Source organism: Coffea eugenioides, chromosome 4 (genome assembly GCF_003713205.1).
Source record: "Coffea eugenioides isolate CCC68of chromosome 4, Ceug_1.0, whole genome shotgun sequence".
NCBI lineage: Eukaryota > Viridiplantae > Streptophyta > Magnoliopsida > Gentianales > Rubiaceae > Coffea > Coffea eugenioides.
The window spans coordinates 1793450-1811828 of record NC_040038.1 but is presented as its reverse complement, the minus strand read 5'-3'; the positions used below and the strand labels follow the sequence as shown (position 1 = coordinate 1811828).

Here is an 18379-nt window from a genome sequence, read left to right as displayed (position 1 = left end):
TTAGTTAAAAACACAATGATGATAATGAATGGTTATTATGGGAGTGAATCATTAATCATTTTCATGGTCCACGGGTGGCTGCCGTCCCTGGACCTTCATCATCACACATCACTCCGTCACCCAACTTCCTCTTCTACTTCTATAGTCTTCTCTCCTGCGGTTGTAATCAAATGCTCCTTGCCGTTTCATGGAATCCAAGAATGAGCCAGGTTTTTCACGCGTGGGTAGGGAAAGTGGCTCACGAGTTCCAAGTAGTGAGTGGATCTTTTTATGTCGGCCAAATCAAATGGTGTTCCTCTTCTTATTACTCCCTCCGTCCCACTTTGACAGTTTTGGTCCTTTTTTCACACAGTTTAATAAAAAGTAGTTAACTTTGTTGGAACAATCAATTTAGGTAGCTATTTTTCTAAAATACCTTCACATTAATTAGAATATAACTTTATGGAAACTTGAATTGATGGTAAAAAAAGAATCAACTCTCCTTAAATGGAATAGGTTTATAGTAACAACAACTTACATTGAATAAGGGTATTTTAGAAAAATTAAAATACAACTACATTCTTCAATTGGAAAGTGGACTACAATTTAGGACATACGAAAATAGAAAACAGGACTATTAAAGTGGGACGAAAGGAGTATTATTATTTGTTTTAAGTCACGTGTAATGGTGAACACAAATTGAACAAATGAAAACAGATATTCAAATAACATCTAAAAACATAACAAAATTTATTATTTATTGAAAATTTTGTGCTCAATTCTCAACCCTACCATCCAATTTTGAAATTATTTATCTCCCATCATGAACTGTTATCTCAATCCCTCAAACCCTAAAAATAGAAATCCCTATTAAGAGGTTCATGATCAGAATCTGTGTGCAAAATCTGTATTGTATATTCTTTTAGTCAGACATACATGGACCAAAATCAACTTTCCGTTAAAAAAGGAAGAAAAAATAAAATCATTTTAACTTTTTCATCTCTCAAGTCAATTTATAGTACTACAACAAAAGTATTCATTTCTTCTACTCCTCTCTCCGTTGACTGTTGGTTGCACCCGAAAATGGGGCAAATTCCGATTGCAATTACAGTACACCTTTTGCATTGCATGCAGGTCAACAACTGAGGCAATTAATTGACTTTGTAACAATATGTCCAGTACTGTACTGACACAATTAGCAGCATTTATTACAGCCAAGACCTTTGGTAAGCCTCTTTGCACATTGTCAACGTACACCTCTCCACACTTTCTCTAGTGCATTTGATTTTGGCGGTGAAGGCTTTTCTTCTCTTTTTTTTTTTTTGAGTCTTTTTGAGAAGGTATAATAATATGAGTAAATCTTATATGTACTGACGGTGTATACATTATCACAGTTAAATATACGACACATATGCAGAATTTATGTTTTAAATTCAAATTCGTATCATATGTTATGCATTTAATGATAAAAGTGTGTATACTATCAGTGTATAGAAGATTAATACTAATAAGATTCAAGCATTCCGACTAACAAATACTAACAGCTTGTACTTTATGGCAACTCAGGGAAGGAGAGGTTGTAGGAGGGCAAGTAACGACAAAAGAAAAAGATCAAAATGGAAATATTGGCATGGATAAGAGAGAGATGCTTGTGGGCCACATTTACCCACTGCCACGTTGACGTGAATGTCCTGTGTCCTCTTGAGGCTTTCAAAGGCCCACCCCAAGGGGGTTCTTTGCGATGCAATTCTAAAACCTGATCGTGAACGTGGTCCACCTAAATACACATCATGGCTTGTGGGCCTTTATGGCCCGAGTTAAGATTTTTCCATAATTCGACAAGTAGCCAATGGTAGTAATTGCAACAAACCATTTGCACCGATCCTATTCCATTGATCTCCCTGAGACAACCTCAATAGACTTTTCTCAGCCCCAAAAAAAAAAAAAGAAAGAAAAAAAATTGGCTGAGTTAATTTTCTCTAGGATAAAAGAGGGGGAATTTTTTTTTTCCTTAAATCATAGTCAAGTTTTTTTAAAAAATTTTTTGTTTCTAGTAGCAAAGGGTGATATTTAAGAAATAGAAAGAGGAGAGATTTGAACTCAGTAACCTTTAATTTTTTAAATCTCAACACTAAACCATAACCAAATTCTTAGCCTAGTCAACTAAATTATTTGAGATATTTTTACTGTAACACTTTTTGTGATGTGATGTATGTGAGATAAAAAAGTAATTGAGAAGATAAAAAGATGTATTGGAAATTGTAATGATGATGTAAGTAAATAAATTTTGACAAATAATCATCAATCCAAACAAACCCAGTGATTTGAAAATCAGATCGGACTCATTATTGTTTCTACCGATTGAATTGTGAATTGACCATTAAATCAGTTCGATCCACTAATAAAATCCAAAAATTAATTGAACTAACCAAACTTGATCGAGAACTAGTTTGCTAATCATAATCGAATAAAAATTCAACTTTTGAATCGGTTAACCCAAATTTTTATTTTATTTTATTTATTTTAAAGTTATCCAATTTCCATAATAAATAAAAATAAAAGAATAAAAAAAGAGAAACATTTGAGCAAAGTTAAACCGATTGAACCCAATTCAACCAATTGAACCAGATTGAATCGTGAATCGAAAATCCATCCGATTCATATAACTATCCCGAGTTTAAAAACTCCCTATAGTAATTAAATCCAACCCAAAACTCAACTCGAGGTGACCGAATCACCGAGTCACCGGTTCAAATGCGGATTGAGCAATTCAACAGCAAGTTGTATAATAATTATATTATATCACATAATAATATATTTTAAATTTTAAAAATAATAAAACTTTTAAGTTAATGATTCAACCAACAATTTTTCTCAATTCACCGGTTGAACCATCAAATCATCATTGACTGGTCAACAAATTTACTTAATTAATTTAATTAGCAACCCACACCGATCCTCTGACCAAATTGGTCAGGCCGGAATTTATAACTATGCTTCTACCATCCTATTTGCAGCAAAGGATTCATTAGCTCCAAAAATTAAATACAAAGCCTTCATTCTTATCCTCTTGTTACCAAACAAATCCGAAATAAAAAAAAAAAAAAACCCACCTAATTATGAGTCATAAAGCAAGCTGTAGCACAATGATGTTAAGCCATCATCACTGGCTACCGTAGCTCGTAAAATGCTCTGATGGCCTAAGCAAACGGATAAAACGTTGAGCCTAAGAATAATGAATAGGAGTATATCGTGCCGGCAATCCATCATTCTTATTGGGTAAATTTGTTTCATCACTCTTCCTCCAATTCGCGCTTGAAAATGTCACAACTCATCTCGCCTTTTAGTGCTTTAATTGGTCAGAGATTCGATCGGAGCCTTAATAAATAGTAACATATAACTAGTGAGATCAATAGACAGACAAATCTTTTATACACTAATAAGCTATCAATACAAAAACATATACATCCAACGATAATAATATATACACACAATCAATGTATACAAGATTAACTCTTCCCTGCATCCTCAGGTTAGTAAGAATGCTGATGGTAATTAATACTCCCGGCAGAATAAGATTCTCAAGGACATACATATATATATATACACTCTCATCTGGTGTTTCCGTAAAGCTAAAAGAAGTCACGATTTTTATACCCTAATAATCTATCAATACAAGAACATATACATCTAACGATAATAATATATACACAATCAATCGATGTATACAAGATTAACATTTCCCTACCTCCCCAAGTTAGTTAGAATGCTGATGGTCATTAATCCTCCCAATAGAATGAGATTCTCGACAACATATATATATATATATATATATACACGCGTCTGGTGTTTGCATAAAGCTAAAAGAAGTAACGAACTAACATTCGATGGTTTCGTTAATTGTCTACTTTTTATTTGATTTAATCGATTGAACACATGACCGAGCAAAAATTGAATTTTAAATTTAAATTCAATAAGCTGTTATGCATTTAATGACGATGGTATATACACTAACAGATTAATCCTTTAAGAAATGACAAAATCCACTTTTCTGCGTTAGCTAATTTGCCACATGCACACAATTCGAAAGTATATATATGTTCTGGAAGTAAACCAGAGTTGAGCAATCCAAACAAACCGGTCAAAGTAAATTAGCTACAATTTTTTTTTTTTAAAAAAAAAGAAGCAACAAGGATATGTGAGACTAATAAATAACTATAAACGAGAAAAGTTCAACTTTGTCGACCAATTTGAAGACACCCCAAGCGGACTTGAACTCATTCATGAACTACTTGGGATATTTAATATCAATTTTCTACCCACACCATCACATTATCCTAATGTCAACTAGTCTAAGCTACTAAGCAAAACTATGGAAAAACACTAATAACAAAGTCTGCTACTCCTATTAACGGTTGCCACGAATACTGCCCATTATCTAGTGGACGAAATTATCCTAACATTTTCAAAAGTTTCTCTAGTCTTATTTTGATTCACAAAATACATCTAGATGTGTCGTCTGATATGTCACTGGCATTACTCCACTTGCTATTATTTCATTATTTGTAAGAGTAGGTGCGTTTGATAAAATCGAAATCTAAATTTATTAAATTTTTAAACTGTTAAATATTAAATCTAATATATTTGAATGCAAATCACATTCAGTGATAAGGGAAGAATTTATCACTTAATTTTAAGAGCAAATTTTGTCTAAAAAAATTCAATGTCACTTAATTAATTTAGATGTTCAATTTTTATTATCAGACGATATGAATATGTTAAAATCTCAATCTATTAAGTTTAAGTACCGAATTAAATTATCAAACAAGGCCTGATCAGTCAAGAGAAGCAAAACCAAACCGTAATTTCATTCTCCTCCACTGTCAAAATAGTACTATAATACAATACAGTGGCCAAATGACAGTAACATTATGACACTTATATTAATTGTTTTACAACAATAATGTCAATTTTTGCCTTTTAAAACATTACATCATCTACAAACTTGTTCTTACTTGTCAGGACGTAAAAAAAAGACCATTAAACGAGTTTTGCAGCATCCATTTGCTTACGTAAATAGTATGCATGTTTAACCAATTAATTGAACTAAAAAGAAAGAGGAAAGAAAGTATGGAATTCATGCACAACGCATCATAACGCCAATTATAGCTATAAATTATTTGCTTATACCGCAAAAACACATTTTCAACACACTTTTTACTTCCCCTGCATTACGTCGCGAAGAGTATTACAGTAATTATTTCAACTAATATTTCCAATAATCACCTATCTAAATCTCATCCACATACCAAATCAAACATCACAGTAAGAAAGAGTTTTGAAATATGTAATTCTCCTTCCATATGTACCAAAACACAAGATACAATAATATAATATTAGCTACAGAGTATAGAGCCCAAATAATAGGGGGTAAAAATTAATTGTACTACTACTATATAATGACGGAGTTATGCCCCTATTACAGCACTAGTGGGGGTTTTTTTTTTTTTTTTGTGGGGGGGTGGGGGGTCCTTGTTTCCAATTTTGGGTGTCTAGGCATTGATCGGTCACGCCCACCTTCCCCTTTAGCCTTGATTACACTCTCAACAAGGGGATTCTATCCATGCTCTTGGAATTATCAAAATTAGTAAGACTACTAAATATGGCAAAGAGTAGATAGCAGACTAGAAGTACATACCCTCTATCTCTCAACAATTAATTTCCTCCTTTTTGTGGGGCAATTTTAGTGTTTTACTGAAAACTGGAACCTGGAGTGTAAATGGCAAGATCAGGCCAACCACTGCTCCCATTCCAGCAGCTAGAATCTCCATTACCCTGATTACTTAAAAACCCCTCCTCAGAATTACTCCCATTTTGCAAACCCGCATGTGGATCACCATGATGGTGACCCGGACCCCCCGGACCTTGATTCGGGCCATGATCACCAAACCCGCAGAGCTGCAAATTTGATGCATTTGGATTCAACCCCTCCAGAAAATTCCCAAATTGCCCCCCATTTGAAGACAAGAGGGAGCTAAAGCTCCCATTCCCACCCACATCAAGAATCATCCTGCGGTCCTGATCAAAACCGGGTTGAAGTGCCTGCGGAGCAAGCCCATAAGGCTCTGTTTTTGGCAGTGTCTGAGGAGTGGTAGAAGGAGGTGGTGATGATGACGAGACTGCAGCGGCTGAGGAAGGGGAGGTAGACGGGGCAGCTGAGGTGGCTGAGGAAGAGCGTTTGGTAGTTGATGAGCTGCGTTTAGTGTTCTTCCGGGAGCCACCACCGACAGGGATGTTTCTGAGAGCACCGCCTTTAGTCCAATATCTTCTGCAGTTCTTGCAAAAGTGGCGGGGCTGAGAGAGATTGTAGTTGTTGTAATAGCAGAATTTTGTGTTCGCAGAGTCACATCTCGGGCATTTCAGGTGTTCTTGCTCTGGAAATTGCGGTTTCATTTGTGAATATATCGACGGGTCTTGCATTTTCTGCTTAGAAATAATAAATCTTAGTATGAAAACTGTTCAACTCTGAGCTAATTTTGAAGTTTGAGAAGCTGACCACAATCGAGAAAACCTTGATTACAGAGATCAAAGATTAGATCTTTATAACAGCAAGCGGACAAAGAGGTCGAATTTTGGGATCAAAGTGTGGTTCTTGGTTGATTTTGTGAACTGGGTTCTCCTTTGTTTTTTTTTTTTTTGGGTTGCCTGAAAAGAAGGGAAAAGGATTGGGATTTGGTCTATGTGTGGTAGGATTGAAGTTGATTGAACGTTTACGAATTACGGTTTATGTGAGGTGTTGGCCTTTTGGGCTTGGGAAGTGGCGAAAAAAGCAAGAAAGGAGAGGAGCACCACTAAAACTATGACAAAAAAGGTCAGATTTTGTTCCGCGTCCAAAGCCCCAAGGCAGAAGCTTTAGGCATCATATAAAATTGTAATCTCGAAGCAGAGATAGAGAGAGAGCTAATCCCTCAACAAGAGATTGAATCCGGAGATGGTACTGGAGGTGGGACTCTGGCAAAATAGATGAAAATTGAAGAAGAAGCGATATAAGACGGATAGAAAGAAGACAAGAAGAGATATTTGGGGGGGGGGGGGGGTATTGAATTGGTTGATGTAAATGAAGTATGGAAGTCCGCGTGAAAGTGACGACCGGACAACAGCGATCGCATCATATAGTGAGAGAATACCAGTACTACTGTACTAGTAATAGTAGTAGCAGTAGAAAGAGGAGGAGAGGAGATTTTTGTCTAACATATTCGGCTCACGATGCAAGGTAGTTGAATGCACACTTGTGTATAGTGAAGTCCCACAGTGTAGCCACTCACCCCATCCACGGCCTCTCTCGTCATCAAACACTGAATTGTTTGAGTCAGTCAAATACTACTACTACTAGGATACGAGTCGAAGCTTTGGATTGGCCAAAGGCTAAAGCCAACTTTTACATGTAGAGCGTCACTGCAGTGAAGCAATGAACAACTAACTCTACTTTATCCTATAATAAACGTGGGTCCTGTTTGGATTATCCTGCAATAAACTTGTGTCCTATTTGGATTGTAATTAGCTGAATTTTTTTTAAAAAAAATATATATTATAGTGATTTGATATACATAACGTGCAAAAGTGATTAAAAAATATGTTTATGAAAGAAATTTTTTGTTCGAATTCCCTCAAAAAAAATCCTTTTAAATTCTATTCCTTACATAGACCTCACTCTAAACTCTCTCTCTCTCTCTCTCTCTCTATATATATATATATATATATGATTTTGGGGTGGAAATCGATTTAGATTGCAATTTTTTGAGTTTTTGTTAAAAAATTTATTATAACAATGTAATGTATGTGATATAGAAATATGATTGAAGCGTGTGTCAAAAAAAGATTTTCATTGTTTATTAAGAAATCACAATTGAAACAAGCTTTTTGGGGGTAATTTTGCATTGTTAAGATCACTTTAGTTAATACCACCGTAATCTGCGGAAGTTTCAAGCGTCTATTTTAATGATTATTGGTTTATTTTAGTGATTATTATTGCTCTTAACCACTGAAATATATTTTATTTTTTCTTATAATTGTAAAAAAAATGATATTTAAATTTGAATTGAGTTTATGTGACATGCATCTAAAGAATAAAATGTCCATGCTGTTACAATATATAAAATTGAGACGCACAATATCTTTTTTCGGGAAAACGGTAGAAACACACAATTAAATTAGAAACAGAATATCAGTCGAAATTCTTTTTTAACATTTTTCGTCGAGACAGTTCCGCAGTTCGATTGAGTGTCTGCCAATGTTCACTGCTTTATCCTAGTGACAGTGCTCTAGCCATAATCATTTCGATTCTTCTAAAGAATCATAGCCGGTCTTGGAGTTTAGTTAGTCAAGGCAATTAAATTATTGTAATCGAACAAAGCAAAGGTTTGTATAAAGAATCTGATCACCATCATTCATTCAGGCCTCTTGCTAATTAACCAAAGAAAACCGGACATCGACTTGTTATTTTGTGAAGTCTCGTGAGAAGTTGTCGCCAATTTTTTCTGTCTTTCGACCTAATTTCTCATTTAACTTTATGCATGATATTTGATTAAACCATTATTATATCTAGAAAAGACAATCACCAACTTTTGTTAGTTCTTTATAATTGTTGAACAAAGAAGGCACTAATTTTGTAAACTCATATCTAAATCCAACCCCGTAGGGTTTCCTATCCCACATCGAATTGGGGGTTGAGTTTCTGGGTAGATAAGTCCCCTGTACGTCTTCAAAAGTTACCGGCTTTTGAAGATTGTTCGGGGATCTAGGTTTATTTAATTCAAAAGTCTGAGTTTCTCAGCTTTAGACAAAAAAGACAGGAAACTCTTTCTCGGGGAGTCTGGGGGGTCTTTACTTTTTAGCAGTGGGGCACCCTGTGGGGTTTCCTATCCCACATCGAATTGGGGGGGTTGGGTTTCTGGGTAGATAAGTCCCCTGGACGTCTTTAAAAGTTGCCGGCTTTTGAAGATTGTTCGGGGATCTAGGTTTATTTAACTCAATAGTCTGAGTTTCTCAGCTTTAGACAAAAAAAAAAATCTAAATCCAAAACTTTTCAAGCCTTTTTTTTTTTTTTTTTTTTTTTTACTTTTCAAACTTATTTTAGAGGTCCAGAGACCGCAGGGAATGGAGAATTTCTTGGGAGTACGTAATTCTATTTTGACCAAAAAAATACTAACTACTATTGTGGGCGCATGACCAATATATCCACATTTTTTTATTATATTTTTTTCCCTCAAGCAACTGTTGTAACATGTTTACAAGCGAGTTTATTTCGCATTTGTTATAATTTATTATGGATGAAGTTTCTGTATACTGATAGTGTATATACTATTATTATTATCATTGAATATATGATAATTAATTAAAATTTAAATTATATATCTAATTATGATAGCATGTATATAAGATTAATAAATTTATTATTATGTCATTATCAGAGAGCTGCTTTGGTGATATATATGATGTTAATCATATGATGTAAATACAACGCTACAAAATCCTATGCGTATTATAGCAAGTCGTGAGCAACAGATTTTGCCAAGTGATTAATTTTCTTATCTGGTCAACTCTTGCGCGTTAAAAGAATTAAGGAATGTCTTAGTCACAAGAGATACGATGACATGACCTGTTAACGCCCTATTATCCTTTCTAAAAAAAGTAGAAGTTTGCCAGAAATCATGCAATTAAGGGTCCTTTGCTTGACTAAAAGCTTTTAGTGATACTGATGACTACCAGTTTTTTTTTTAAAAAAAAAAAAAAATTCAAAGTGATCATCATGTGCCACTGCGCTCTAATCACGTTCTTAATTACACTAGTAATTATTGTTCAGAAGCCGCCATTTTCCCTAGCCGAGCCATCCCCCACCCCCAGCCGCCAAGCCAATTGGGAGCTTGCGTGCGAACGAAGCAGTACTGAGCAATGCAGGCAGGAGGGACGCATCATTAGGATTGATGAGGCTGATCGTTGCCGTTAATCGTTTTCTGGGGGGAGTGTTATGGCCGTCCACTTGTGCAGTACCCATGGGTAATCGTAGCTTTGGGTCTCCGTCACCTCAGAGCCAATCTCACCCGCAACACGTGGCAGAACCCTATCATAGTGTAATCACTATCTGGGAAGACCTTGGAGTGACAGCTAGAGGTTCAATGTGAAAGCCAGACAGGCAGAACCAATCAACCAATGGACTGCTGATGATATATTTTTTTATTTTTTGTTTTCACTTGGGTGCATGAATAGTAGTAGTATACTCAGGATCCGACCTGAAGGGTACAGTATAATTTTTACTAGGCGAAACTAGCGGTGACCGCGAGTTGAGTTGCTCGCAAGTAATTTGGTTAAAAGATTGGTTCGAACTCAATTTGACTCGATTCAAGTTCAAACTCAAGTTATTTGATGAGGCTGATGAGACGAGTTCGAATACTATAAATATATTATACGAGTGTTGAACGAATTTAATCGAGTAGCATGTATATATAAAAAATTTATATTTTTATCAATTGTAAAATTACTAATTTGGATTAGTGTTTTAGCAAATTTATGTAAAACTTAATTTACTTAATAAATTTGTGACAGAAAAAAAAGTAAATTCTCAAATTCAAGATCTTTAAAAACAATGAAAGTTTAAAATAGGAAAACCTTGAAAATTCAAGAATGTTGAGTTCAACCTTCTGAGTTCGAGCTTGAAATTGAGTACTCGAACTTGTTTGGGCTTGAACAGAACTTCAAGTCGAATTCGAGTTGAGCCACCATTTTGTCGAGTTGAGATCGAAATTCGTTTTGAATGCTTGTTCAAACTCGAACTTGAGTACCTTAGGATAACATTGAGTTTGATCTCAAGTATAGAATTATTGAAATTCGACTCAACTCGAATACACCTCTAGTTGAAACGGTAAAATAAATTGGTAAAAATATTGACTTTAGTAAATTTCTATAACCTTACATACAAAATTTTTAAAAAATTCTATAAGGATCAATTTTTCTTACAATGACAATGTATATACTGTACTGTCAACGTTGGATGAATAATAATTATATAAATTTAAAATTTAAAATTCAATTTTTACATATATATTATGGATTCAAAAACCCTCAACTTAAAAAAGGGGAGGGGGGAGGTTTGGGAAGGGGGTTTGAAATGCTTAAACATGCAATTAGCGAGAAAAGTTCCCTTCCGGCTAAGTGGTTATAGTTAAGAATAGTATCATAGAAGCGATGATTTTAGTTAAGACTAATCATACGTTTCTTTTCAAGGAAGAATAGTATCATATTGTATTTGAGCAAAAAAACAAAAGGACTCGAGAACTCATTTTAATGATTTTGAGTTATTTTTTGTTTGACAGAACAATTTTTTTTTGCAAAAAAAGAGAGAAATATTATTTGCATTCCTATTTTTATTAGTCACATTTCTACCGTTATTTTAATCATATAATTTTTATTTGTTAGATCATATAATAAAATAAATGATAGAAGTGCAAAATAACATTTCTTAATTTAAAAAGGGACAGCAAAATCATTACTAACCAAAATAAAGAAATAAAAGACGGGGGCACGATAAAAGGTTGAGTTGAGCATCATTTTTAGCTCAGAAAAACGCTAATGAATTAGCGTATGACACCTGCTACTATATCAGGGGTCTTAAAATTGGGAGTGCAGATATTGGATTATGATTAGGGACCCAAGAAGTAATTGAGGACACCCCCAATGACAGAAAGAGCGATTGACAGAAATTGAAGCTGTCGTATCCACTTCTTTCCTGTCGCGTCGTGTGCGAACCCGCGTGCAACGCGGCTCCCTCTGCTGCGCCTTGCTTCTTCCACCCGACTCATATTTCACTCACTTCTGCCGTCTTCTTCCCCCCGCCCCGCACTTTACAATAGGAATAATACTTGTCAGTTTTTGACCCAAATCGAATCCCAGATTAGACTTAGAAGCACTACTACTGTCCATTAATTAATTACACGAGACATTTTTAGTAGTGGTGGTAGTTGGCATTGCACATCAATTTTTGTCCAGTTTAATTGATTATTCATTTACCACCTTCGACTAATAATTCTAGCAACTTTCGGACCCAAACGCACGAAATTCATCCAGGAACAATTTGCTGCTGCTGTCTCTGACATCGAAGGCAGCACTCGAGCAGCATTATTGTGAGTTTGGGCCAAAACCTTCTCTTACGTACACATTCGCACCAAGTTGCATACTGCCATCCGCCAAGCAACTTGTTAAATGCATTCCATGTTGGATTTCAAAGACCTAACAAACAATTCAGTTGAACTTGTTTGTCGTTAATTGAGCATCAAATTCCACGCCATTAAGCGAGCATCAAATTCTATACCATGATATGAAGCTTATACTCCCTGCAATAGAAAAGATCGTCAATATGCCTATATTCACTCCCTGCATTTTAGATGCTTCTAATCTAGTTGTTACATGACATCATCTGAATTTTCACAAAATTAATAGTAGACGAAACCTCTCTCTTCAAGACTGCTCCATAGAAGATAATGGCCCGCTACAAGTTTCAGGACACAGCCGAAAACCACACGAATATTTTACATTAAACATCAAAGCAAAATAGCTAAGATCGGTGGTGGTTCTATTCCACAGGATTCAAAAACCCTGACAGGTTTTTGGTCCTGGACAATCATGGAAGAGTGATTCTCCATCTTTACGAATTACTCACTACTCGGTCCACCAATGAAGGAAATCTTTCCTCCGATTAATTTTCTTCTGGAGCTGCAGAATCCCATACAGTAAAGCTTCGGCAGTTGGGGGGCACCCGGGCACGTATATGTCGACCGGCACAATTCTATCACATCCCCTCACCACCGAGTAGGAATAGTGATAGTATCCCCCACCGTTTGCACAGCTCCCCATTGATATCACCCACCTTGGCTCAGGCATCTGATCATACACCCTACAATATATATATATAGATATTGAACGTTGTTTTTAGGAAAATCAACAAAATAAGAATCAAAACTCAAAAGTGATAATTTAATTACTACTCAATTCATCTTTTCACTATTCTCTCTTGCTAGCAAACAATTTAAGGATGATGGAAAATTTACCTGCGGAGCGCTGGAGCCATCTTATTGGTAAGAGTACCAGCGACGATCATGCAGTCAGATTGTCTTGGGCTGGGCCTGAAAATAATCCCAAAGCGATCCAGATCGTACCTGGAAGCCCCAGTGTGCATCATCTCAACGGCACAGCAAGCAAGCCCAAAGGTCATGGGCCAAATGGACCCACGACGAGCCCAATTCATCAAGTCATCAACTTTGGAGATCGCATACTCGGCTGCCCTGGCGGTGGCTGGCGGTTGTGCACCTCCGTATCTTGTCGGAGAAGAAGAAGAAGAAGACGACAGTAAAGTGACCGCCGAGTGGATTGGCGCTGCTTTAAGAGCTGAAGAAGTTAAAGGCAGCTGCGTCGAAACAACTCTCGCTGCAATTGCCATATTCGTTTCTGTTGATTATTGGTGAAAACTTTTCCTTTTTTAAGTATTTGTAGCTATGGAGGAGAGACTATGAAAACTTTTCTGTTAATTTTGGTCTGATATTTTGAGAATTTTTTTTATGACATTACATCTCCATATCTGGTAACGTAAATAATATAGGCAGCCGACCGACTCATGATCGTGGGACTGTGTCACTCACTAGGAGAGTAGGAGGAGTTTCTGGACCTGTTTTAAGGCGGTGATCGAGTGTTTTATCTGCACACGTAATATTATTATTATTATTATTTTGTAGGAGCACGCGTATTATTGTAGTATTAGTATCTTAAAGAGGTTTTGGGAGAGTCGATTGATATGACGGAAGAGACCCAAGAAAATGTTATACTACGTGGAGGAATTTAAACCACTATTAATGAAGAAAAACAATAGGCCAATATGTGCGATTTTTGATGCTTAATAAATGGACTTTGATACTGAAAACTAGGGCTGCAAACTGGCTCGCGAGCCGACTCAAATTCGAGTTCAAAATAATTAAGTTTGTTAGCTCACGAGCCAATTTACAAGCTCGAGTATATGTATATATTTTTTATATTTTTATTTTAATAGTTAAATTACATATATATTTTTATTATTTTATTATTTATTAAGAAAAAAATATTATATTATTTATTTTTTTTAAAAATAAAATAAATATTTTTATTTTTTCAAGTTCTACCTCGAATTCGAGTTTCAAAATTGTCAGCTCATCGAGTTCGAACTCAAGCTCTAATTCGTTGAGTTCAAACTCGATAAAACTAAATCAAGACTCGACTCAATTAGATCAAAACTTGATTCGGTTCGATTCGTTTGCAATCCTATGAAAAACAAACTCCTATTACTTTAAGGTTTAACAATGCACGAATTGTTTCCTTGGAGTGAGATAAAAAAAATAATTAACCACGATTTATATATATATATATATATTTAGTAAGTATATAAGTAGGGATGGCAACGGGGCGCCCACCGCCCCGTTGCCTATTAGTTCCCCCCGTCCCCCGCCCCGCCTTGCCCCGCTTCCCCCGTGGGGTTAATAAAATTTTATTATAATTAAATTTTAATAAATAATCAAGTATTAAAATATCAACACATCACGAAATTATTTTTCATTGTAATTTTACAATTGAAACTCATAAAAACAATCAAACAGAAGTTATTTGAATACAATCCAATATGATGAAATAAATATAACTAAAATAGTCAAGTTTTCACTTTTAGTACAAATGCAATCACTAATTCTTTATTGTGTTTGTGCTTTTTTTTGAGAAAAAAGTGTTATTCTATTAAGTGTAATTAGAAATTTAGTATAAATGTATTAGTAAATTTAGTATAACTAATTAATAAATTCTATTAGTAGACATGCATAATTATTCATATAATTGATAATATCAATTATATTACATAAACTAATATACATTATATAATACATCTAACTAATAATTATCATAAGTTTATAACTAATTAACTTACATATTATATATATTTATATATATATATTTTTTGTTTTGCGGGTGGCGGGGCGGGGGTATACTCCCCCCGCCCCCCGCCCCGTTTCTAAGCGGGGGGAAATAATTCCCCCCCACCCCCGCCCCCGCCCCGAGAGTCCCCCGCGGGCACCTGTCCCCATTGTCATCCCTATATATAAGTATAACCCAATCGTTCATTTCCTTATGTTTGAAAAATATATCATCATAACGGCTGTGGGAGCATGCAGCTTATTGCCAAGTAACTTTGGTCATGGATTGTAGCTGAAGTCAAACATGAATAATTGAGCGACTAGAAACTTGAATCACACAAAACAAATCAATCTTTAATCCCTTTCAAACTACACACACAAAAAAATGCTATCAATCATGTCGTGTTACAGTGGTTAGACTCTGCAATGAAACACATAAAGCAACAATGTCCACGCCGCAACCGCAACGTATTTGTAAGGAGGATGGGAGAAGAGAGTCCGAGTACTTGTCGTTCCTGTATCAAATCCAAAGATACAAAAACACACATCCACTTTTAAATGCTATCTTAAAAGAAGCTGTTTTACCAATTTAATACTCCTACAAACACCAATTTGCCTTTTTTAAAAGGCAGCATTACAAGACTAAATAGGGAACATGACGAACAATATTAGTAAAAAAAAAGGCAAATTATCCAATTGGCCCTTGAACTCTTTGTCTAAGTAAAAATAAGCCCCTCATCTATTTTTTGCTGACTTTAAGCCCTCGAACTTGTAAAATTGGGAACCCGTGACCCTTTTAGCCAGTTTCTCCGGTTTTGCAACCGGAGAACCAATTCACACGAACGCCAGTGTGCTTCTTCAAAGGGCATTTTTGTCCGCATATTCTAAGCAAAAAGGGCTCACATAGTCCACCTTTCTGATTTGATTTCCCTCACCTCCCTTACTCTTCCCTGCGCAACCCTCACGCAATCCCATGGCCGCCTCTGTCGCCACCGCCGCCGCGGCTTCCCAAAAGCTTTCTCCTCTTACAACCCCTCCTCTTGACAAACCCTTCTGCTATTTCTTCTCAAAAACCCTCCTAAAACCCTGCCACCCCGTCACCCACACCCGCAAAGTCCACTGGACCAGTGTCTCGGCTGCTTCCAAGAATCCTTTTGCTAGTTCATCGGCAGCCGGCCGGCCTCACAACAACTCTCTCATTGACTCGCAATTTTGACTTCGACGGATTCCAAAGCCCACAAACTCCCAAGATGCTGCTTCACTCGCACTTTTTTGGCTTTTTTTTTTGGTCCTCCGTCGTGGCCTTAACTTCACAAAAGAAATGCTCTGCCGCCTAGTTTTTCCACTTCCAATTTCTCCCTCGCGAAAATTACAATCTCTTTTTACTTATAATAATAATGCTCATTTGCGTGGCAGCCTGCCTGCTGTTCTTCCGACGGGACCAATTCCAACCATTAGTCGCAGCACTTCTTTTGTCGACCTGCGTAGTAGCAGCAGCAGCAGCAGTTCAGAATGATATATGTGTGTGCCCTTTGCTATTATTTTGTAAACATCCATCACAGTATAGTAAAGAAGTATCCAAAATTCAACCGCAACAAATACTCCACTGCGGGAGGTTGGACCCCTTTGTCTGATGTCTCATCCGGAGCCTAAGTCTTGCATCTTTGAGCATATTTATTTTTTTTACCCAATTCAGTAGTTGTTGGGAAGTCCGTTTACGAGTCTAGGCAGGCATTTGGGGAAATTTTGGCCACTGTATTCCCCGTTGATTTCTAAGCCAGTGGAGGGAAGGAGGAGGAGTTGTGCCCTTTTTGCTTAGAATATGCGGACAAAAATGCCCTTTGAAGAAGCACACTAGCGTTCGTGTGAATTGGTCCTCAGGTCACAAAACCGGAGAAACTGGCTAAAAGGGCCACGGGTTCCCAATTTTACAAGTTCGAGGGCTTAAAGTCAGCAAAAAATAGATGAGGGGCTTATTTTTACCTAGACAAAGAGTTCAAGGGCCAATTGGATAATTTGCCCAAAAAAAAAACATCATAAACACAACTTTCAACTGCTTTTTTTTTTTTAATCTCACGTACATCACATTACAAAAAGTAATGCAGTATTATTTCAAATAATCTCTTATTCAAACATACCTGTTCACTTTTGTATGAAAAATGATTACCATAACATATAGCTCCGTTAGATTATTTCTTTTGTATTTGGTGCTAAGAAAATAGTCTACTTCCACGCCAAGAAGTCACACCTTCTTCTCAATAGAAAGAAAAATATTTAGTAGAAGATTATTTTGACTTTTTTTTTAAAAAAAAATAATGTTGTAACACCTTTTGTAACGTAATGTATATAACATTTTAAAATAGTTTAATTTTTTTTTTTTTATAAAAAAATGTATTTTATGCAAAAAAAAAAAAAAAAAATCACACAACTGGCTACACAATCAAACTCATTAATAACTCTTTATCTCTCAAATCATAATTTTGTATAAGAATCTTTTCAAGTTCCATACATGAGATGAATCTTACAATATTTCTAAGTAAAAATACCCAAGTAATGCAGTGCATAGGACTCACGAAAAATGTTTAAGCATAAGTAAAAAGAAGGTAGAAAATGGATCAAAAACCACATATTAGCCAAAGTCCTTAGATGCATGCAGTGCAGAATTTATCACATGAAACCAAACTTGTTATTAGCTATTAGCTTTTTCTACAAAAGCTACAATATTACATTTGGTAAATAGAAACTCATCCAACAAAAGAAGCATATCCCGTTGTTGGACACTTGGACAATCATTGGAAGTAATTCCAATCATAAAACGAGTAAACAACTATCTATCTTACTGCCTGCTAAGTAGAAGCAACAAACAATGCCGGCAAAAAAATAAAATTGAAGTACAGGCGACTCCCTGTTTTAGATTCCAAAGTTCCGGCTAAAGCTCCAATGCAAGAAAACAGCAAGCAACGACAAACCCCACTATTTAAAAAAAAAAAAAAAATTTTTACCAACGGACAAACTCAGAAACTATTTTCATAATGATATCACGTAATGCACCGTTAGATCAAAGTCCGGGCACAATCAGACGGAGCCGATAAAGCCAGCAAAAACTCCACCCCCATAGAATTAATATTTATCTCGAAAATTTAATGCACCAAAAGACCAAAAACCTAGCTCCATTACCTCCTTTTACATTGACTATCCAGGGCTTAAACAGGTATCCAAGGGCAATAATGGAATAACATGCACGGGCCACAAAAGCCACTAAAAAGACAAAAAAGTCCACCTATAGGAGAATTGCTTCTCTAGCCTACCCACTTTACTAAAAGGGGACCAAACATGCAATTTTGCTAATTTATGGGGCCACCTGAAGAAGAAGAAAAAGGCCTACCAAAATCTCTAAATTCCTTTGAGTCCCTAATATGAAG

At 35.9% G+C, this 18379-nt stretch overlaps 2 protein-coding genes across 3 annotated transcripts; both read right to left on the bottom strand.

Moving 5' to 3' along the window:
* Positions 1-5410: 5410 nt before the first annotated feature.
* LOC113768254 (dof zinc finger protein DOF3.1-like) lies at positions 5411-7039 on the bottom strand. Of its 2 annotated transcripts, none has more exons than XM_027312530.1 (2): positions 6536-7039; positions 5411-6462 (listed from the first exon to the last, which is right to left on the bottom strand). In XM_027312530.1, the coding sequence occupies exon 2, from the start codon at positions 6457-6459 to the stop codon at positions 5731-5733; it is 729 nt and encodes a 242-aa protein (XP_027168331.1). In that variant the 5' UTR covers positions 6460-6462; positions 6536-7039; the 3' UTR covers positions 5411-5730. The 2 variants fall into 2 exon arrangements, with proteins under 2 accessions (XP_027168331.1, XP_027168332.1); XM_027312531.1 differs by having other exon boundaries at positions 6551-7039.
* A 5348-nt stretch (positions 7040-12387) lies between these two features.
* On the bottom strand, positions 12388-13510 carry LOC113769456 (NADH-quinone oxidoreductase subunit B-like). Its single transcript, XM_027313902.1, has 2 exons — positions 13080-13510; positions 12388-12925 (listed from the first exon to the last, which is right to left on the bottom strand). Exons 1-2 carry the CDS (start codon positions 13466-13468, stop codon positions 12691-12693), a joined length of 624 nt encoding a protein of 207 aa, XP_027169703.1. The 5' UTR covers positions 13469-13510; the 3' UTR covers positions 12388-12690.
* Between the last annotated feature and the right edge of the window lie 4869 nt (positions 13511-18379).